General features: G+C 44.3%; 1 protein-coding gene across 5 annotated transcripts in view; it reads right to left on the minus strand.

The window, feature by feature from the left end:
- Positions 1-11915: 11915 nt before the first annotated feature.
- The window catches only part of FIP1L1 (factor interacting with PAPOLA and CPSF1), a 63836-nt gene continuing 51576 nt past the window's right edge, over positions 11916-24175 (minus strand). For 4 of the 5 annotated variants that reach the window (XM_066573083.1, XM_066573080.1, XM_066573082.1 and 1 more), the window contains 2 exons: positions 15323-15478; positions 11916-12267 (listed from right to left, as the gene is read on the minus strand). In XM_066573083.1, the coding sequence (XP_066429180.1) occupies positions 12123-12267; positions 15323-15478 (301 nt within the window). In that variant the 3' untranslated portion in view covers positions 11916-12122. The remainder of the gene's footprint in view (positions 12268-15322; positions 15479-24175) is intronic. The other variant, XM_066573081.1, reaches the window with a different exon arrangement.

A 24175-nucleotide genomic window follows, 5' to 3' on the forward strand; every position in this document is an offset into this window, starting at 1 on the left:
ATGCACTTTGTAATGTACATTGTGCATTAATTATGAGCCATACAGAAGTTATAAAAAGTTTTATACTTACCTGCTCCGTTGCTGGCGTCCTCGTCTCCATGGAGCCGACTAATTTTTGGCCTCCGATGGCCAAATTAGCCGCGCTTGCGCAGTCCGGGTCTTCTGCAGTCTTCTATGGGGCTCCGTGTAGCTCCGTGTAGCTCCGCCCCGTCACGTGCCGATTCCAGCCAATCAGGAGGCTGGAATCGGCAGTGGACCGCACAGAAGAGCTGCGGTCCACGGAGGAAGAGGCCATCTTCAGCGGTGAGTAGAGAAGTCACCGGAGCGCGGGGATTAAGGTAAGCGCTCCGGTGAGCTTTCTTTACCTCCCTGCATCGGGGTTGTCTCGCGCCGAACGGGGGGGGGGTTGAAAAAAAAAAAAACCCGTTTCGGCGCGGGACAACCCCTTTAATTCTGATTGAAATATCTTAAGACGTCTTAAAGGGTTTGTCCAGTTACCAGACAACATTCCTGCAATAGCTGCAACTCTGTTCAAATAACAAAAAGAGCTGTAGTTGCCCATCCTCTGTTTGTTGTGGAAGATGTTGTCGCAAGAAGTCACCTGACTGCTGCAGTCAATCAGAGTCTGCAGCATCAGCGCTCACATTATAGGTGCCATGATGCCAGGAATTCAGAACGGAAGTATCTGATTGGTTGCAGCAGTCAGGTGACTTCCTGTGACAACATCTTCCACAACAACGACCAGGACGACGCTACAGCACTGGATCCTTACAGCAGAGGATAGGAAAAAGCTGCAATTGTGTAAAAATAAAAAAGCAGAGCTCTATTGGCGGAATGAGGTCTAGTAACTGGAAACTCCTTTAATTATGAATAGAAAAAACAAATCAGAAGACATGGAATGGTGCTCCATACTGACACTGCCAATTTCAGGTGCACTCCATAAAATCAGCCATATTCCATAAATAAGCTTTACTGTCTGGGAAACATTTGGGTATTTTCCACCTTTGTCGGTTTCCAGTAACACAAGGCACAGTATCTAGATGTGTAAGGCAATGTTCACACAGCATTTCACCCTATGTACTGTGATTCCATATGGATCTTTGAAAACGGAATGGAGAAAGAATCCTGAGATGGAACCATAGGCTTGCATTGCTCAACCGGCAAACGATCAGGTTCTCCAAAACCCCTAAAACTAGTGTATGACACTCTCTAAGAGCCATAAAAGCGGTGTATAACACTTAGAGTGTTATTGAGGGCTTTTATGACTCTTAGACAGTGTTACATCCCAGTGTTCAGGATGAGTGTTGAACGAAGCAAACCAGTAAAATCCTGGTTTGGGTAGAACTTTGCTCAAAGCTCAATTTGGGTTTGTGCCGAACCAAACTTTTAGCAAAGTTTGACCTGAAACAAGGTTCTACTGGTTCAGTTCACTCAGCACTAATGGTCTCATTTTGAGTTATGAAAGCCTATTGTTCCAAAATTCTGAATCACACTTTTGGGGACAGAAACCCAGGATGTAGGGTGAACCGCTGTATGAACGCAGTCTGAGGCTTTATTCAAGCGAGCGTATATGCGCAGCGTAAATACGTTGGCTAATCTGAATAAATATATTGGATTCAATGCATTCCTTCTGATGGCCGGCGTATTTACACGGGTAAATAGTTGCGTATATACGGTCGCGTGAAGAAAGCCTGAGACCTCATTTAGTTGGCTGTAATGCAACAACATTTTAGCCATTAATACTTTACTAATCATGCATAAGATGTATGATGATATTCGTTTGAGTCAATAGACCCTCCATTGAGTTAGTATTTGCATTCATAATATCCATGCTAAACCGTACCGGCATTACAACGAGGATTCAGGCAGCAACTCCAATTTTCAAGCTTTCCCAATAAGTCATGTTTTCAGGATTTCCTTAGTATTACACAAGTAATAGCCTTGTCAGTACATCAGGAATAGCCACAGGTGTTCTTTCTATGGGATAGCCTCAAAACATGAGTTAGAGGTATCTGGGTGTGTCCACCCAGGCCAGAATTAACGCAATCCAGAGAAAAATCCACACTGCAAAATTCCACACCAAACTTTGCAGGTAAGGCTGGATTCAGACGACCGTATATCGGCTCGGTTTTCACGCTGAGCCAATATACGTCGTCTCTCTCTGCAGGGGGGGAGCCTGGAAGAGCCGGGAGCAGTGCTCTGAGCTCCCGCCCCCTCTCTGCCTCCTCTCCGCCCCTCTGCACTATTTGCAATGGGGAGAGGCGGGACGGGGGTGGGGCTAATTCATGGAAATTAGCCCCACCCCCATCCCACCTCCTTTCATTGCAAATACTCCAGAGGGGCAGAGAGGAGGCAGAGAGGGGGCGGGAGCTCAGTTCCTGCTCCTGGCTCTTCCACCCCCCCCCCCCCCCCCCGCAGATGAGGACACCGTATATCGGCAATTTTCAATTTTGCATCAAAATCCATAAGTAGCTTTGTGGATTTTGGTGCGGAATTCACTGCGGCATGCGGTACAGGGCATCATGTACGCTAATTCCACTCACATGAAAGCACCCTTTGCGAAACACTGCTCTAAGTGTACTAAGGGTAAACTGCTGAGCTTGTTAGCATGGCCAAGAACCATGCAGCCCAAAAATGTGGTTTTACCACTAATTGCCATAGTTTTAATTGACTTCTCCATTTCTAGCTTCAGAACTTGTGTGTGTTTTTTTTTTTGTTTGTTTGCAAGAGCGGTGATTATTCCACACTTAAATATACCCTAAAGCTTTGTTTTACGCAATTTATTGGGTTCTGGACTATGACCACAAAATAAAAGAAAACCTATATGTATGTATAGAACATATGGCTAATTTACTTGTGTGGGTCCAAGTGGCGGTCTATCCCAAACTGGTCTAAACGAAAGCATCGGCAAATCCAGTGCAGGTTAGGATGACATCACAATGACCTAATCCCACTCCGCATTACTTCTAATGGAATATCCTATAGAGAAATAACATGGACAAGTCGTTCTATCACAAGATGTGCCTGACTATATAGTATTTTCAATACAAATCGAAAAGGAAACTCCTTCCTGTCTTCTTTCTACCACTTTTGTCTTTGCTGTTGTATTTCTAAGGGTCAGTCAGTTACATTGCTATTTACAGATGAACTGTTTTGTATTTGTGAAGTGTAAATTAATAAAAGTGATCTTTTTTTTTTGACTGGTAATTGCATGTCATAAACCATTTAAAATATTTTTCTAATCTAGATGATGGGTTTCTACAAATGTAACTGTTGAATATTTTTTCTCATGTGTCAATGAAATTATTTTTTTGTAAAAGTATTGTTTCTTAAAATGTGGAAAAGTGAATACAAGATTATATTTGCTGTCAATAAAAGTCAACTTCATTTATATTCTACAACCTGCCTGCATTTTATTCTGCCGGTGTCGACCAAGCACTGGTGTCAGACTCACAGGTGCTTGGCTGTTGCATAGGTACAAGGTATGGCGGGAGTTCTAGTCTTGCAAGAGACAACAGTTTATAAAACCATATCGATTGGGTGTCTAATCAATCATTGCGAAAATGAATGTTCGAGGGAATGTTCATGCCCGATCATCAGACAATGTAGACAGGCCGTGAGACTGTATAAAAAAATATATGAAAGGGGCCAGAGCTGTTATATTTTTTTCACATGCTTAGGGCTTATTCAGACAATCGTATATCGGTCGGGTTTTCCTGCCCGGCTGATATACGGTGTCCTTCTCTGCAGGGGGAGGAGAATGGAAGAGCTGGGAGCAGTGCACTGAGCTCCTGCCCCCTCTCTGCCCCTCGCCACTATTTGCAATGGGAGGGGTCGAAGCTAAGTTACGGAATTTAGCTTTGACCCTTCGTATTACAAATAGTGGCGAGGGGGCGGAAGCTCAGTGCACTGCCCCCGGCTCTTCCAGCCTCCTTCCCCTGTAGAGAGGGACACCGTATATCGGCCGGGCGTGAAAACGCGGATGATATACGGTCGTCTGAAGCCGACCTTAAAGTGGTATTCCGGTCTTTTTTAACTGATGACCTATCCTCTGGATAGGTCTGCAGTAGTTGAAGGACAGTGACGTCCTGACCAGAAACTGTAGGAACAGCGCGGCTCTTCGACTTCCTTCTCTGACCACTGATGATGACATACGGCTTGCTGCACTGACACAATCTGATGATGGACAGGGGTCTAGAGCGGCGAGTACTGTCCTTCAACTACTAATGCCCTATCAGAGAATAGGTCATCGGTTAAGAAAAACTGGAATACCACTTTAAACCCTAATTGCAAATCACTAGCTTCTCTATGAGAAAACAAAAATGCCTGTAAAACCCCTCACAAATTATGTTGCACTTTTTACGAGCCCCAAAAAGGCAACAAAAAGACTGTGTGAACAAAGCGGCACGCATTTTAAAATTTTTATACAACTGCTAAAACTAAACATTTGCCTGCTAGATGGGTAAGAAAAATAATAAAAATGTTACCCTAAAAGTGAAAAAATATTTTTTTTAACTACTTATGCTGACGTGCCAACAGTCCTGGGATAGCAGTATGTAAACAGATTATGAAGTGGTGTTACCTTAGGTGACAGTTTGGGAATGCCCATACTTGTATAAGTTGTGAGGTGTGATCTTGTGAGGTTGAACACTGGCCAGCACGCTCATGAGAAAGTAACCTCAATTATCAATTCGAATGAGGCCTTATAGTGGGTGCTAAATGGATGGGACATTCCAATTCCAAAGTTGTGCGGACATTTAACATTTCTTGATCCAGTGTTACGTGTGTATCGAAAATATGTCATGGAAGGCATTACTGTCCACACAATGGGTGCTTAACCATCACAATCAAAAGCTTGGCTATAATTGTCCATGCAAACATATAATCAGGAGTGTTTACACGCAAATCTCACAGGTCAGTGAAGCATTCTTTGGCCTCCATAAGTCATGGGAGCAGAAGACCCACCAGAGTGCCACTGTTAATACATCATGGGACCAGAAACAACACCGCACCTGAGCTCATGAAGTTGCTAAATGGACCCAGAGGACTGGCAACACCTGGCATAGTAGGATGAGTCACAGTACCAACTGTTTTGGGCTGATGGTAGGGTTTGTGTGTTGCGCAGACCCCACAAAGTCATGGATCTCAGTTGTCAAAAAGGCACTGTGCAGGCTGGAGGTAGTTCCATACTGGTGTGGGGGGGTGTTCTCATAGCGCGAGTTGGGTCTAGTGTTCCATCTAAACGCGTCACTGACCAGTATCCACTATGTTTCACTGATTGGTCATCATTTGCAGTCCTTCCTGTACCCCCAAACAATGATGGGATATTACAGCAGGATAGTGTACTGCGTAATTGGGATGCCCAGAATTGGTATGAGGAGCATTGTAAAAATTTCCTATTAATTGTGGGGCCTGGACATTTACCCATGGGATGTGGAGAGGTTTATTTGCACCAAAGGTCTTGCACCTACCAATACCATGGAGCTGTGGGTGGCTATCCAGATGGCATGGCTCAAACTGCAGTCTAGAGTTTACCTCCTTATAGAAGCTGATCAGGTTGGTTTGACAGGAGTGATCTCTCCTACACTCATGCTAATATGGAGTTATACAACCATTTTTCTTGAGGTATTCAAGGACAGTATCTCTTAGAAACACTTGAACCATTTTACCCTCAATAGAAGTAAGACTTACTGACCTGTAATTTCCAGGTTCATTTTTTGACCCTTTTTCGAATAACCGGCTATGTGCCAATCGAGTAGAACTGACTCCGTCACTATAGCGCCCTAATTCCCTTAACCCCTTAGTGACGGAGCTTTTTTGCTTTTTTCCATTTTTGTTTTTTCCTACTTTCTTTTAAAAAATCGTAGCTCCTTTATTTATCCATGGATGTCGCTGTATGAGGGCTTGTTTTTTGCGGGACGAGTTGTATTTTTCAATGGCACTATTTATTGTACTATATAATTTACTGAAAAACTTTTAAAAAATTCTTAGCGGAGAGAAATGGAAAAAAAACGACATTCCACCATCTTTCGGTGCATCCTGTTTCTACAGCACACAAATTGCAACAAAAACGACCTGATATTTTTATTCTATGGGTCAGTACGATTGCTACGATACCAAACTTGTATAGTATTTTTTTTGCTGTAGTACTTTTATTTTTTTTTAAAGATATTTAATTTTTTTCAATTATTTTCTGCGGTCATTTTGTGCGCGCAATACCTTTTTTATTTTTTCGTCGACGTAGTTGACCAAGGGCTCATTTTTTGCAGGATGTCCTGAAGTTTCCGATAGTATCAATTTGGAATACATATGACTTTTTGATCACTTTTTATTGCGTTTTTTTCTGGGAGACAGGGTAACTAAAAAAGTGTATTTCTGGCGTTCTTTATTTTTTTTTTCACACGACGTTCACCGTGCGGGAAAAATAATGCACTACTTTGATAGATCGGACTTTTACGGACGCGGCGATATCAAATACATATTTTTATTTTATGATTTTGATTTTTTAATAATGGATATGGCAAAAGGGGGGTGATTTAAACTTTTATAACTTTTCTTTTTTTTTAGCAATTAAAAAAACTTTATTGATCTTTTTTTTAACTTTACTTTGAAGTCCCCCTGGGGGACTTAAACATGCGATGCTTGAACGCTCCTGCAGTATGATGTAATGCTATAGCATTACGTCATACTGCTTTTTTACAGGCAGTCTATGAAGCCACCCTGTGTGGATGGCTTGATAGGCAGTCTGCTAAGGCAGCCCTGGGGCCATTCATTAGGCCCCCGGCTGCCGTGACACCTGCACGGCTCCCCCGATCTCACCGCGGGGGGGCCGTGCGGGACCCCCGAACAGCGTTCGGGGGATTTAAATGCCGCTGTCAGAATTGACAGCGGCATTTAAAGGGTTAATAGCCGCGATCGGGCGAGCGCAGCTATTGCCCGCGGGTGTCAGCTGTAATAAACAGCTGATGCCCGCGCTGTATGGAGGGAGATAGCGGCGCTACCTCCCTCCATACACGTCCTGCAACAGCAGGACGTAGTTTCCCGATGGGGCGGTCGTTAAGGGGTTAAAACCCAGGGGCATATGCCATCAAGACCCAGCCCTTTGTCAATGTTAATCTTTTTAAGATGGCTCTGCACTTCTTTCTGGGTTGGACTAGTGACATTTAGTCGAGAGTTTACTTTATCACTTTGCATCCCACCTAATGTCATTTTCTCTGTGAATACACTGGATAAAAAAACTATTTAATAGATTTGCTTTCGCCTTATCGCCCTTTATAATTTCTCCTACATTATTTATTAGAGGGGCAGCACTTACAGTATTAATCTTTTTACTATTTATATAGTTAAAGAATAGTTAAGGGTTAGTTTTACTCACTTAAGCAATAAGTTTCTGTCTCCATCTTTGCTGTTTTTATCTGAATTTTACATAATTTATTTTTTCCTTATAGGTTTTTAGTGTTTTTTCCCTGCCTTCTTGTAATAGTTTAAATGCTTTAGGTTTGTGGTTTATTGCTCCTTTTACATCTTTATTAAGTACTTTATTTGTACTCTTCTTTTTGAGGATATTATCCCAGTCAATTAGGGTAAGGGCATCACTAAGCTGATCGAACATGACCTTCCTAAAATGTAATATTTTCGTAGCTCCCCTATAAAACTCTCTCTTGAAGGACATTTTGAAATTTATTATATTATGGTCACTATTTCCCAGGTACCCTTGAATTTGCACCCCGGGTATTCTGTCAGGTATATTGGTTAATATTAAGTCCAAAATGACTGTCCCCCTAGTCGGGTCGCGAAGAAGTTGGGTAAGGTAATTATCTTTAGTAATTGACAGAAAGTTGTTACACCTTTATGAGATCCACTTTGACTGCCCACTATGGAAGTCTGTTAGGACTTTTGGTTGGAAGAAGGGGTCTACCATAAATATTATTTTGTCGGTATAGATCATTATATAAGGGGCCTTATGGGAGAGGGCCTGTATCTCTCCCACTCGTCTAGCTGATGTAATTGCTATCACTTCATATGTGAGTGTGCCAATTGACAAGTCTGCTATAGGTTCAAAGGGAGGCTCACAGAGTGATTGAAGAACTTGGGTTAAGTCCCAAGAAGGAGTAGTATTCCTGATAAAAGGGGTGGAGTCTACTAGCTCCGTTGAGGAATTTCCTAACCCACCTGTACTCCGACATGAAAAGGTCAAAGAAAGCACCCAAGCCCGCAACCTCTACTTTTAGGGTATTTGGATTTAAGCCCTTATCTAATCCTGCCTATAGGAAGTCAAGGATTTTAGGTATTTCATGCTGAGGTAAGTTCCCGGATGTCCTGACCTATCCACTCAGAAAATTACCCCCAGACTTTCAAGTAAATTTTCCTAGTCGAGGGTTTGAGACTTTTGCAGACGGTTGATATGACTATTAGATAGGCCTAGGAATTTTATTCTTTCAACATCCAGGCGGTTAGTTTGAACCTCCGGGTATTCTAGTGGTCCCTGGAGTAGAAGATCTGGTCTCATTGGTAGGCGAATGGGCTCTCCGACAGAGAGAATCTAGCAGTGGGAACCAGGTGCTCTTGGGCCAAAAGGGAGCTATCATTATTACGGTAGCTCTTGACCTCTGGCTCTTGCTTAGCATGAGAGGGATCAGAGACAGGGGAGGAAAAGTGTATGCTAAATCCCAGTCACACACATGCGAGAGGGCCTCCACGCCCCAGGTGAAGAATGGGGGACATTTGGTGTTTCTCCTGGGAGGCGAACAGGTCTATTTGTGGGGTTCCCCATTCTGTAGTGAGTATCTTGAACACTTGGGGATGCAGCTCCCATTCTCTAGGATTCACTTTCCTCCTGCTGAAGTAGTCAGCTGTAATGTCCTCTGATCGCGAAAGGCTGACAGAGATAGTGTTAGTTGTTCCGCCCAGAGTAGGATCTTCACTGCCAACAGCTGCAGGTAAGGATTCTTAGTGGACCCCTGGTAGCGAATAAGCGATACAGTAGTTATATTATGTGAGAAGATTTTAATGCGTTTCCCTTTTATCTTGGTCTTAAGGTTACGTAGTGATTTCCAGACAGCATTTAATTCTTTAAAAAAGTTAGAGGTCTGAGTTACTTCATTAGGACTCCAAGTCCCCTGTACATACTTTCCGTGTAGATGTGCCCCCAAGGCTGTGGAGTTGGCAGTCGTAATGATGACTGAAGGATCTTGATTCCACCTCGTGGTTTTGGCAAGATTATCTACCGACATCCACCAACGAAGGGAGTCCTTGACTTTAGGTGATATGGAGATTATGGATGTGGTATATGTGGTCTCTTAGGGGGTCTATCCACTGGTAACCCTTGGGCTTTTATCCACTGCCTTCTCCAGCAGGCGATCCAAGTCCGGGCCAAATATGTGTTGCCCTTGGAATGGCAGGAGGCAAAGTTTGTTCTTCGACGAGCTATTCTCTGACTAGTCCTTTACCCAGTTGGCTCTCCTAGTGGTATTAGCGAGAACCCAAGTACAGGCCCCAAAGCAGACTGACTGCATAGACACATCTGCTAGGAAACCAATGGCCATTTGTAAAAGAGGGAGACAGTTGGAGATCTCTTCCCTCGTGGTTTTCTGGTCTATCAGTGTAGTAAGTTGGTCCAACCATACGGACATAGACCTGGCCATCAACGTGGCTGCGATGTTAGATTTGATTGCTAGGGCTGACATAGTCCAAGCCTTCCGCATCACAATATCAACTTTGTTATCCATAGGCTCCCGTAAGCGGGAAATGCACTCAAAGGGTAAAGACTCTTCCTTGTGCCCCGGGCTGCGCAGACACCAGCAAGGCCCAGGCAGGACGCTACCTCCTAAGGAGGCCGGGCTGCAGAGGATGAGACCGCTGTGGACAGCGGTCCCGGACGGCAGGGGACCCTTCCTTAAAGACCCTACCCGCGCTGACACCGACAAGAAGCCCAGGAAGGTAAGCTGCCCCACCCCACCTGGGAAGTCAAGCAGCATCCGAGTAGGACCTCTGCTATAGCTGTCCTGTAGGGATAGGAAGACACTGGTGTTCAGGTGGAGGGAGATGCGTTTTTATGCTCTTCCATTTCCTGTCCCTACAGGAGTCCATGGGACATACTCCAACATATGCTGTCATGATGACGAGGGAAAGTGAACATTTTGGCTAGCAGTCCTACCGCCAGAACACTTGTGGTGGCAGCATTATAGTTTTCCAAGCGATGGAGACCATGAAAACATCCATAATAATGCATTGACATCTCTCTATCGCTGTCATCAAGTTTTGCATCTACCAAACTGCTGACAGAATCTCTTTAATACTATTCAGCCTGTGTCAAGGCTGGAGAGCTCAGTTGTACATTACTGCTCAGTTTTCCAGCACTTTGCAAACATTAGAGTTTCTAAGCAGATCAGAATTGATCCAAGTGCAGTGGTCACACATGGAAAATACCAGGTAATATAGAGTAATCAGCCAAAAATCACCTAACATTGTGTTGGTCCTCGTATGCCAATATGGCTGTGATCCGTAGAATCATAGATTCCACAAGACCTCTGAAGGTGTCGTCTAGTACCTGGCATTAGCATTGGATCCTTTCATGTAAGTTGTGAGGTGGGGGTCTTCATGGATAAGGTGCCTATCAATGAGGCTTGTGCATCCGTGACCTTGTTGGTGGATTAATATCTGCCCATGTACTCTCACCTAGATAGAAATGTCAGATTGCTGTAAAACTCTGATGCAGTTATGTGTCAGGCAGATTGTGATACGATTAGACACTGGCTCTTGCCATTAAAGGGCTTTCCTCGTTGTTCTATAAAAAGGCTCGGAGGATACTTTTGTGAAGGTTACCTTTTGTGCACAGATCGTTGACTGCTAGACATGCCTCTACCACAAACTGGAAGACATTTTGCCAAGTTAAACTTTGAGAGGGGGAGCATCATTGGAATGAGAGAAGCAGGATGGTCATTTCAGCAAATTGCCAGCATTTAGGCTATTCTGACCAAGCTGTTAGAAGGTGTTGGGAGCAGTGGTTACATGAGGGAAACAAGATTTGGACGGCCCAGACAGAACGCCAGTGGAAAGGATTGTTTGATATGCCGACAAGCGCGAACAGATCCAACAGTTTCATTGACCACCATCCAGACATAGGTGGCACCTTCATTACAGACCGCTGTCATTGCCTGGATCATTTCCAGATGGTCTTCAGAGGAGATTCCAGAAGCAGACAACGATCTTGTTAGAGTACGAAGGCCTCGTGGTGGGTGCTTCAATCCTGCCTTTACTGTTGAGCGACACACTGCCCCAACTGCTGGTGTGATGATCGAGGAAGCCATCGCATAGGATAGTCGGTCACCCCTAGTAGTGATATGAGTGACACTAACAGCTCAGAGGTATGTGCTAGAAATACTGCAGCTACAGCTTTGTCTCATGGCAGGGCTTCCAAGATGCATTTTCGAGCAGGATAATGCTCGCCCACACATAGCAAGGGTTTCCCAGGAATGCCTCCCCGTCAGGTTGCCACTCTTCCTTGGCCTGACCACTCGGCACATTTATGGGACCGGTAGGAGCGGCAGCTTCAGCAGCCTACGAGTGTGCAGAATCTAGGTACCCTAGTTTCTGTGGACAAATGTGCTGCAGGATAACACATGGAGCTTGTATGCCTTCATGCCCAACTGTATCTCATCATGCATCTAATCTAGAGGTGGCCCAAGAGTGTACTAGGACCTCCTTTGAATTGTACAGTTTCCCCCCAAAAAACGTATCCTTTTGTTTGAATGTTGCAATCACTTACAAATCATCATTACATTTACACATAAAAAGTTTCATTCCATTCCAACTCCTCCTCCTTGGCGCACTTTTTTGGTCAACGAGTGTACATACACCCTGTCTACATTCACATATACACACACATTCACATGAGTTTAATAATCAACAAAACATGAAAAAAAAAATTACTTTAATTTTCCTCAGAAACATACAAAAAGAAATTGTGAACAAATGTCATGCTAACAAAGAAAATGTTAAGATTCTATATTTTTAATACCCTGAAGAAAAAATACTTGTAAATTTTTAACGACATCCTGTCCCGTGAATCACTTTTGGTAAAACAAGTAGTAGTTTCAGCACTGGGCGTGTATTTCGCATGTTTAGTCAGCAGACGCCTCAACGCTTTCTGGCTCTGGGGCTGGTTCACTTCCTGTGTCTTTGCCTTCTTTGCTTCGTTTTGATTTTTTGTGCTTGTGCCGTCTATGACTGTCACCTTCTTCACTGTCGTGACGGCGCCTGCTGCTGCTAGGTAAAGGAGCACAGAAGTTATACTGTGGTTATGGGGTACATCGTTCAGTCTAAGGAGCTACACACTGAGGTGCAACTCATTCCTCTAAAGACCCAAAGCAAAGCTGTAACAGTCTAATTATCTGAAATATGGGCTAAACAATGACGGTCTACAACGCAGATTGTGCGGCCAAAGGTTGAAGTAGCCCAGCAATTTCACGATCTAGTAAAACTCAATGTGAACACGTTGCGACATGCAAGTTGCTATGACTTGTAGAATGCTGAAAATGCAACTTGTATAGATTTTTTTTTTCAATCTGTGGGTCATGGAAACTTGCCAGTCGCAACGTGACCTCACTGACTTCAATTAAGATTACAAGATTGCAGGGTTAGAAGGCAATTTTTGGCCATGAGACCTGTGTTGCGGCAAAGTCACCGTGTTGCCCTAGTCAAATACTAGCGTCTTATATGACAAAGGGGCCTATAACTGCTACCTCTGCCTACCCAGCTACAAAGTATCAATAGAAATAGCCCCACAGTTAACTAAGGAAATGATCTGCACATAAGGCAGGTATGCAAATATGCCCTGTAACTTCTGCAACTGAATATTCATTCCATACATCCGAATGACGTAGTTTCTGTAGCAAGGGCATGGATTTCTGCAGGCTGTCATTCAGAGGAATAGGACAGTCACAGAAATTGCAGAAACCAATATGTCATATGAAAATACCCACAGAAACTTCTAGCCTTCAGTGGGAATCCTGAGAGGTGGACTCCCACTGATCAACTATTGATGACCCATCCAGAGAATGAGTCGTCAACAGTGAAAGTCTTCGAAAACCCCCTTAATGCTTATTATATCAGCAAAAGCTTTTAGAACAAACCTGAGCCATATATTGAAAAATGATTGGGAACATAATGAAATGATTCTTAAGTCCTACAGAGTATCATGTAAAACAAAAAACAGTAGGTGGAACGGAAATGTTCTGCAAAAACGAAAATTAGAAGAAAAAAAAAATGGAAATTTTGCTCAAAACGTACTTGATAGCCACTAGGACAGTGATGGCGAACCTTTTAGAGACCTATTGCCCAAACTGCAACCCAAAACCGACTTATTTATTGCAAAGTGCCAACACGTCAGGGGGCGGGGCTTATCACGATGTATGATTTTACCACCATCATTCTAAAATGGACAGGGCCGCTTCAAAATAGACAGCGTGCAGATTTTGACTGCTTTTTGGATGCGGAAATACCGCAGAATGTCCTCAGCGGAAATTTCTGTGGAAAATTCTGCAGCCTTTCCGCATCCAAAAAGCAGTCAAAATCTGCACCGTCTATTTTGAAACAGCCCTGCCCATTTCCGCCACATGTAAACATACCCCAGCTGTAGTAGTGACCCCCCCGCGACAATAGTGACCCCCAGCGATAATAGGGAATGTAATTACATTCCTTTCACCTGAGCAAAGTGGACCAATTTTCTCCCAGAGCAAGCACCAAGTTTAATCCCACTGGGGCTAGAGGAAGAAAAGAAAAGGGGGAGGTTGGTCCCCAGGGGTCCCTCCAGTTTCCAGAGGTATCAGCTGGGAAAGAGGGTAGCATTTTGGTAAGTGAAGTCAGGCTAGGTGATAATAGCGGAGTGAGACCCCGACACCAGAAGGATAGGAGGAAGAAGAGAGGGTGGGAGGAGAATACTTAAATATTCCGCCGAAAAGAGCCCAACTCCTGGTTTCCATCAGTGTAACAACCCCCCAGGGCTCAACTGCCTATGAAGAGGAAGGGAGTGCTCAAATGTGGGGTTCATTATGGGTGGTGGGTTAGAGTCAAACTAATGTTGCCCATGCTTCCTTGCCTTCTGAGGGTTGGGCCGTGAACAGAGATTAAATCTGGTCTGTTCACTCTACTTGGTGGGATAAACAGGGAGAGTCTAGTGCCAGCCTTGTAATCCCCCAGTCAGGAAAACTGAAGACCAATGAAGTTCTGCCTCCACGGACAATTATCTGAAACTGGCTAGCTTGTTGCCAGGAGTAGAAACTAACACTAACTTTATTTAGTGTCCAGCTTCTAGATAGGAGTAACTATACTTGTGGTCTTAGGCTGCGTCCACCAACAAAACAGACGAGGAAAAACAAATGATGGGTTCAAAATGATTGAATTAAAGTTCCTGCACAATTTGTTTTATTAATGGTTCCATACGATGCAAACGGATTGCAATCTTATCAAATGAGTGCAATCCATTTTTTTAAATCATGCCTATAAACATGAATGGGTGATTTTCATCCATAAAGCGCACCCAAATAGAACAGGGTGCAATTTGTTTTACTTTAAATATTCGTCTGAGTAAAATAAGGACCATGTGAATATATACCCACTGAAATAAGTGCTCCATTTGTACACGATTTTGGCTCAACTTTGTCCAAAAATTGGACAGAAAAATTGTTCCTGTGAATATACCCTAACTGGCATTTTTTTAAACTTTCATGCCCAAAAATAGAGAAGAATAACTGGCTGCAAAAACACTGATTTAAAGCTAAACTCTGAATCAAGAAGCCTGTTCTTCATGCTAATAATAATAAAAAAGCAGTGTGGAAAGTAAGGCCGCCTGCACACGGGTGGAAATCCCGCGGCAGGATTTCCACCACTGAAAGCCTGCATAGGAGTGCATTACAATACGCACTCCTATGCAGACGGCCGCGGTTTGGCCGCGCGAAATCTCGCGCGGCAAACAAACCGTGGCATGTCCTATTTCTGTGCGGGGCTCGCAGAGCCCCGCACAGAAATGTCACTCGCCCGGCTCCGGTCTGCGCATGCGCCGGTTGCCGGCGCATGAAAGAGCTGGGGCCGCCGGGCGCGGGTAAGTACGCGCTCCTCCCTGCAGGCGCTGGGGTCGGGTCCCGCGGCGAGAATCCTCGCCGCCGGATCCGACCCGCTCGTCTGAGGGCGGCCTAAAGCAAGTGAGGAGGCCTTGATGTGTACTGCTAAAACAGATGCAAAAGCTGCCTTGGGGAAGAAAATCACGGAGATCTTGTCCTTGCCAAGTGTTTTTTAGGGTTTATAAAGATTGAATTGATATTACCTTCTTGATGATTTATGCCGCGAGGACTCTTCCTTTTCCCGATGCCTCCTCTCTCTATGCCGCTCTTCCTTCTCTCTGCTAATTCTCTCCCTGTGCCGCTCGTAGCCCCTCTCCGTTCTGTCGCTGTATTCTTTGTACCTGTACCGCTCCTCTTCACTGTGGAGGAAGAGTACGTTGACAATGAATCACACGGTGCAGAAGCCTATAGCATGTGAAAACCTCAAAATACACAAATAGTTTTCTTCAGGCAAAGACAAAATGCACAATGTTCTAGAAGACAAGATAAGGGTGATACGCTAGGTTTCTCAGCCATCATGAAGCTATGGATTAAGTAGTCTTATCTTCTTAATATCCTAACAAGCCGGACTCCTTGGTGTTTCCATTCAGAAGTTATATTTCTTTTACTCCTACTTTATAAATCTTTCATAACACAGTTCTGTAAACTTGCAAAGAGTAGACTGAACATAGATCACCCTGACTGATAAGAGATAAGCAGCAGATGTGATCAGCCGGGGCATTCTGCTTTCCCCAGAACACTCCCTTGATCTACTGAAGTTGCTACCATTAAAGATAGAGCATCTGAAATAAATAGCGCAGAAAAGAGTTCAGCCGGAGATAATGGCTTTTGATCTTCCAGAAATAATAAGAATTAATACATTATGGCTCATGGAATGGACTGAAATGCAAAAAAAAAAAAAAAACAAACTGGCCTTACATGGTCTGCTATGCCGATATACTGTGCAAGTAGTGCCTGCACCACAGAAAGTGTAGAGGGCACTTCTGCCCATTTATAATACCACCTTCATAGTAACACTTTATAAGGATGGAAAAAGAAACCTTCCAGTTCAGTCTATAGATCCAGAGGAAGGCAAAACCTCCAATAAGGGAGAAGCCAATATTCCTCATCTTAGGCCGCCTGCACACGAGCGGAAATCCCGCCGCGGGATTTCCGCCGCTGAAAGTTTGCATAGCAGTGCATTAAAATACGCACTCCTATGCAGACGGCCGCGGTTTGGCCGCGCGAAATCTCGCGCGGCAAATAAACCGCGGCATGTTTTAATTTTCTGCGGGGCACGCACTCACCCGGCCGCCGGCTCCGGTCTGCGCATGCGCCGGCTGCACGGCAGCCGGCACATGAAAGAGTCGGGGCCGCCAGGCGCGGGTGAGTACGCGCTTGTCCCTGCAGGCTCTCGGGTCGGATCGCGCGGCGAGAATTCTCGCTGCCGGATCCGACCCGCTCGTCTGCAGGCGGCCTTAAGGAGAAAATTCCTTCCTGACTTCAATCTGGCAATCAGAATAATCCCCGGATCAGCAACCCTTCTGAAGTAATTAGTGACTATACCATGTAATAATGTTACACTCAAAAAAAGCCATCCAGGCCCCTCTTGTACTCTTTTAGTGAGTTCACCATCACTATGTCCTCAGGCAGAGAGTTCCATAGTCTCACTGCCCTAACAGTAAAGAACCCCCTTCTGTGCTGCGTAAAAACCTTTCCTCTAGATGTAGAGGGCGCCCCCTTGTTACAGTTACAGCCCTGGGTGTAAACAGATAATGGGAGAGATCTCTGTATTGTCCCCCGATATATTTATACATAGTTATTAGGTCGCCCCTCAGCCGTCTTTTTTCTAAACTAAATAAACCCAATTTTGATAGCCTCTCTGGATATTGTAGTCTGCCCATTCCATTATTTACTTTAGTTGCCCGTCTTTGAACCCGCTCAAGCTCTGATATATCCTACTTGAGTACCGCTGCCCAAAACTGTCCACAATATTCCATGTGTGGTCTGACCAGCGACTTGTAGAGAGGACAACAATGTTCTTGTCATGTGCCCCTAGATCTCTTTAGATGCACTTCATGATTCTATTTGCCTTGGTAGCAGCTGCCTGACACTGGTTGCTCCAGTTCAGCTTCCAGTTAACTAAAATCCCCCAGTCCTTTTTCTTTTCCAGGTCAGTGTTTCCCATTTAGTGTGTAATGATGACATGTATTTCCTCTGCCATGTGCAGAACCTTATATTTATTAATGTTAAACCTCATTCGCCACTTCTCTGCCCCCAATTTATCCAGATCCATTTGCAACTGAATGCTATTCCCGCTTGTGTTAATTACAGGATTATTCAAACAGAAGGAGCAGATTTGGGGAATTACAAACTACCAAAACAGATACACAATTCTAACATCGGTGAAAATAGGAAGGTTCAAAGTTTTTTTATGATATACCAGTAAGTTCCATCTTCTGCTACAGCGTAGCGCTGGGTGCCACTTAACAGTTTCATGATTCGTAAGGTGCGTGGGGTGGCACGCATTCAACACGGGCACTATGTGTCACACTACTCACACCAATTTCCATTTTCTGTCACACTAAAGCGCTGTTTCTTGCTTACAGTTTATAGGAAACTGGTGATACCATAGGAGAAATTGTGCAGTGTGCTGGAGTTTGCCAAGTGTGAATGCATTGGTAAAGTACAACATAAATTGCAGCAATGATTCCAAAAACAGCCTTGTCACAAGCAAATTTACGACGGACACAGAAAATTTTGAACACGGTTGCATATGCAAGAACTGGTCTCCCACGCACCTCAGGGACCATAACACTGTAAACAAGACACCCAGCGCTGCAATGTGGCAGAAAATGGAACGAATTAGTACGGTATTAAAAAAAAAAAACGAACAAAAAAAAACAAAAAAAACTTTGAACCTTCCTCCTTACAGCAATTTTTGAATTGTGTACTTGTCTTTTGCAGTTTGTAATTAAATCCCCAAATCTGTTCCTTCATTTTGAATAACCCTGTATTAAAGAGAATAGGGCCCAATACTAGGTGACCCCTCTGGTATTGCCCCCTGTACTACCTCACTAGTAACACTGGCCCAATCAGAGTATGTATCATTTATAACCCCTGCTGCTTTTTATCACTGAGCCAGTTACTTACCCACTGCCACACATTCTCACCCAGACCAAGAATTACCATTTTATAGACCAACCTTTTATGCGGCTCAGTATCAAACGCTTTGGAAAAAGCAAGCTATTCAAGATCCAATAACTCTCCACGGTCCAGTCTAGAACTTAGCTCCTCGTAGAAGCAGATCAGGTTGGATTGACAGGAGCAATCGCTCATAAACCCGTGACGATATGGAGTTATACAGGTATTTTCCTTGAGGTACTCCAGGATAGAAACCCTTCCTGAGACCTACAACACTTAACACTTTGCTCTTGAGTAGGGGTTGTCACAGGTTGTCGGAGAACGCATGTACAGACAACTACTTCCTATGCCGGGTCCTTGGCAGCCTATGATAACCACCACTGGGGAGTAAAGTGATGGAACAGGCACTAGGAGAGGCCAGCAAGAAGATGCTCTGGATGCTGACGGTCACCCGTGAAGTAACGGCCAAAATTAGCTACAGCCAAAAACTTTTCATATTACCTATGAATATAAAACTACTGTTCCTTCAGAAAACTTTCGAGTATAGATGAGTGCTGAAGTAGTGATAAAGTGATCAGACACCCCCTCATCCCCTACAAAGACCACTAATTGAACATGAGACCTCTGGCTTCCACCCGAAGCAGCTTTTGGTTCCCCGAGTCCATCCTGACAATGATGAATATTTTGTGCTGAATCTCCCTGAAGCTGTCACATCCTGGACATTGCATTACTGCCTACTGGGTAGATACAATTCACAGCCGTAAAGACTTGGACCTGGAGATTGAAATGCTTGCTCTATCTTGACTCCTGCAGTTCACATGGATTTGGCTCTTGATATGAATCACTGCACTACGTAATCCTGTGTAGCTGTACTAAATCAAATTGATCTGGCGCGGGCGGCGTGTACTGGTTAGCCACGTCTGAGGAGCGCACAACACCACAACATAGTGCTTAACAAATGTTGTGCGTCTGCCACAGCACTTAGTCAAACAGAAACCTTATGCTGAACACATCACGCATCTCCTGATGCTCCGTCACAAGGAAACACAAGGGCGAGAGGCGACTAGCCAATATAGGCCGTGCTGCCCGCTCCCAACGACATGTATATCGCTAAGGGGATCCCCTCACAAACATGCAAGAGGGGGGCTGCAAAAGTTAGAGATTTTCTCTGCAACTTACTGCAAACGATACAAAATACAGTAGAGCGAAGGATTCATTCATTCATTCATTCATTCACTCTTCTTTCAGCAACAATCTCGCTCTTCAGGGTAATTACCCGTAGGATATTGCTTTTGGCTATAGCCAATGAGGGGTTCACAATCTACCTGCACTTTCAGATGACGTTTCAGAATAAGCTGCCATGAGTGTACACGAGGAATAACACTATTTCTGACTATTATATGACTTCTATCCAAAATGTACCACCAGGCTGTATATCTCATTCTCAGTCTTCACTGAGCTGGTGGATGGAGACTGCTGTTACATTGTCCTCTATACACTGCACATGGAGAAAATGGCAGATTCTGATCTTTACCTCTCTGTAGCACACACAAACAAAATATCAGCATGAAGGACATTATACAGCAGAATTGAGCAGTATAGATGTAATCCAAGTTACTGTGAGTCAACATTGGCTGCAGCCACTTCTGTGCGCGTCTCTCTCCCTTCTCTTATCCATAGACTTCTAGGAGCAGAATGAGTCAAAACTATCCCACACTTCCTGTTCTCCGTCTCATCTCTGTTACATGGGTGGATCGTCAGCCATCTTTGTGTCATTCTACCACCTTTGTTGTCTGGGTAGAGCTGGGTTGTACTTATCAATATTCATTCCCCCTTTGTCACATCTGCCCCAGAGATGGAGAGGAGGGTTCTTTTGATGTAACATGCGTTTCTGGGACCAACAAGGGTATGTCAGTTAGTACATTCCCCCAACCATTTGTCCTTCGTGTGTCCTCCAACCAGACACTGTGGCACCTCATCTTGATACTGCATTTATCAGAGGAGACATTTATAATGGAGATTATGAGTCACCTGAAGGTCCGCCACAGCAGCGGTTACATTTTAGGAACTGTAAAGGTAGCACAGACCTGGTGTAGTTACTCCCATCGCTGTGCGATCCCCAGAATTGCCTATATGTGTAGCTTGTCATCGGTCTTGTAACATGTTTAGTATCCATGTGTAGGTGGATATGAACCAGGTCAGCCATATCTTTCCTATAGAAGCGACTTTGCAAAATATGGCTGAAATGTTAAATTGGGGTTTCATCCAGATTATGTATGCATCCCATCGAGGATGTAAAAAGAAGGCCGCAGAGGTGTGGTTTGACGAAGGCTTTAAAACTAACCGGGTCCCCTTCCCAAATGGTCAGACCAAGAAGTGGCATCCAAGGCAGGTTCTCCAAATCCCTTTCCTGTGTGGGGTCAGTGCCCAGGACTATTCGAAGCAGCATAGACTGGGACTTTCTTTTATTTTATACTGTTTGTGCGTATTTGCATCCACCTTACCCTTTTATCTAAATCTTTTGTATATTTTTACCTAAATACTGCTAGCCTTTTTGAGAATAAAAGCTTAAAACTTTATTAGTCGTCCTTAAATGATTTAAGCAATCCATAATTACAAAGTGTGTTAACTGTGTGTTGGCTGGTGGAAACCGAGGTGGCTGACCTAGCGGCTAGAAATGGTCAGTGGTGGCAGAGAGGCGTGTTGGAGCGTGGTAGACCATGCAGGGTGCAATTTGGGCCACTTGCACAAGTGTAGGATCCTGGGAGCTGGAACGAAGTTGAGCCTGTGATTTGCCCATGTGCCATACATCACAGGTCCGGGGACTGCCTGCAGTCCAATACGTAACAAATTAGTTGTAGCGGTCGCCATCCACCACCTACGTGTTTCTTACAGTTTGACTGTTCTTCTAGTTCGAAATATGTAAGAAAGATAGAGCTTTTATGCCTGAAAAACATTTTACGTCAAAATGGTGCAATAAAAATAAAAGCTTTATTACCCGCGTCTGAGTGCCGGGATTGCCTTCTGTCAGGAGAAAGAACGGTTGGCTAAATGGACATATAGTTGACATCATCTTTGGAATATGGTGGGGTTTAGCTGCTATATTACTTGTATAAGTACTTGTTGTTCGTTGTGAAATTTGCCCCTCCAAGAAAAAAAAAAATTAAAAATATTTATATAAATGCTCTCGTTATAGAGGAATATATACCTCTAAACGGCGCTCATGTCCGACACTAGAAAATAATAAGCTGCAAGGTCTGTACTCTACTAAACCTTAATTCTGCTCTCAAAATAAAAGCCATTGATGTGGAAAATCCATGTATTCGTTACGAGAAACTAGCACAAAGTTGAAGAGCCAGGAAGACCAAACTGAAGTTCCTCTGGCCCACAACTTCATGGCTGTCTTTAATCACGGTAAGGGCTGGTTCAGGAAAAGCCATATGGCGGTGGTAAGGAGAGCGGACAATTTAAACATACAGAAAGAGGGGTGGGGGGGGAGCGTGGAGGCCTCCCGTTAGATGCCTCAGTGTTTTCATAGCTGGCTGGAGCACAGAGACTTGGCTTTGTCTGGAAACTATTAAGTCTCTTATGGTTAACTCCTTGAGTTCCAAGAATAAGATGTAGAAGAGCGTGCCCTGAATGGGTTAAATGGTAATGCTGCTTTACATTTTGGAACCGAATCAAGGTGTCTGTTCAACATATGAAGATAAAACGCCGACCCTCCAAAAACAAAACATTCACCCTGTAATTTGTAGCACAAGACACACGCCACTTACAGGACCATAACAAGCCAACGGCCGAGAAAAACAGAAATCTTCTGGTCGCTAGTGCCTAATCTGAGCGCGGATTCTCAGTGTTTACCTGACACCGCTAACTATTGGGTTGGTGCAAAGGGGGTGGGGGGAGGGGATCAATTCTGCAGAAATACTATATACAACCGAATGTCTATAAAAAGCAACACTGACTCCTAGCGCTTCAACCAGGCAATGTGCAGGCCGAGTCCGGTTAATGACTACCATGTGGATATCTGCAACGGCTAAAAATGGGGGAGGGGTGAAAGTTTACTTTATTACAAAAGCAAAAAGGAGAGGGGATGGAGGGCGAGAGCTGGTTATGTGCACTTTTATCACACTCCTTTCTCTGCAAGCAGAAGTGCAACAAAGCATTCAACTTTTTAAAGTTGTGTCAAGTTATAAAGTTATCTCTGATCCACAGGGTAGGACATAACTATATGATCAGTGCAAAACCAACCGCTGGGACACCCACTACTGTTCCAGAGAACGGGGGTCCGATCGGTCCCCCAGTGAGTGAAGTGGAGGTTGCGCAGGTGTGCTGCTTCAATCATTTCATAGAATGGTAGAGTTGAAAGGGACCTCCATGGTCATCAGGTCAAATCCCCTGCTCAATGCAGGATCATTAAATCATCCCAGATAGTGGTTCCCAGATAATAAGACTCTGTCTTATATTAATTTTTGCCCCAAAGAGTCTTATAATTACCTATCAAGCGCTGTTCGGATCCCACCCGCTGGGCTGCGGCCCACCTGCAGGCTTCCGTGTTGTCCTCAATGCCGGCAGAGCATCTCCTGCTGGTGACGGAGCTTGAATACCCCGTCTCCAGCAAGCGATTGTTCTGATTGGTTTATTAAGCGCCGGCTTTGATTGGTTCAGCAACACCGCCTCAGCCAATCACAGCCAATGAATGGCTGTGATTAATTCATTGAGCGCTGCGGAATAAGTTGGCGCTATACAAATAAAGATTATTATTATTTATTGAGCGTCGGCTAATTGGCTGAGGCGTTGCTCCTGAACCAAAAAGAGCAGTCGCTTGCTGGAGGCGGGATATTCAAGCCTCGCCACCAACAAGAGATGCTCTTTCGGCATTGAGGACGACACGGAAGCCTGCAGGTGGGCACAGAGCCCAGTAGGAGATACCCGAACGGAGCCTGCTGGGTGATAAGACACCCCCCACCACCACAGCCACCATTCCCCTGAAAATCAGGGTAGGGCTTATTATCAGGGTAGGTCTCGTTTTCGGTGAAACACGGTAGATGTCTGTCCAGCTTTTTTTTTTCTCTATTCCCCCCCACCGCCACGGCCTGTGCTGCAAAGCGACTCAACTGATTCCGCTCACCCACAGACATGACAGGCCTTTTTACAGATCGGTCCGCATAAAACAAAAATCCTGAAGATTTGCACAGGTAAAATCTGCAGCAAATAACCAAGCATGTGAGTAATATTGTAGCATGTGGGTGATATTGTAACATATCTCACACACGCTGCAGAATTGCTCTTCATGGAATTTGACCTACGGTGTAGATTTCCCCCTTTCATGGGCGTAGGGTGAAATCCACAACCAATCCACGATAAAATCCACATGTTATACGTTATGGTAGAAATGCTATCTTTTCTCCTTAGGGTGAGCACCTAGACTGTGAATGAGGAGACTTAAAGGCAATTCATGATCCTCTGCGTAATATGCAAATAAGGGAGATGGAACAATACCTCCACAGTGCCACCTATTGGAAGGCAGCATTCCTTCAAGCCTAAGATTGACTTAAAGAAATGCTGCTCTCAAATAGGTGGCACTGTGGAGGTACTGTTCCACCTCCCTTATTTGCACATTAGGGTAGAGCACCCTATCCCCTTTTCTAGCACCCAGGTTTCATTTACTGGGAATCAATGGCACTACATTTTTCAGTTGCTGATTTGTATGGCCCTCTATCTACTGTTGTCACGTTTTGCTTCTAGCAGTGAAAAGTTTTGGCATCAAGAGCTTTAAGAGTTCTGCAGTTTTGGAACTCAACATAGAGGAGTTAGGGCTTTTTCACATGGGCGAGAATTCTCACATGAGTTTTGTGCATTGTGAGGTGCAGCAAACTGGCAAGAATATGAAATCCATTTTTTGAATGAAGTTATTCACAAGCAATTTTTGA

Source organism: Eleutherodactylus coqui, chromosome 7, assembly GCF_035609145.1.
Source record: "Eleutherodactylus coqui strain aEleCoq1 chromosome 7, aEleCoq1.hap1, whole genome shotgun sequence".
NCBI classification, from domain to species: domain Eukaryota; kingdom Metazoa; phylum Chordata; class Amphibia; order Anura; family Eleutherodactylidae; genus Eleutherodactylus; species Eleutherodactylus coqui.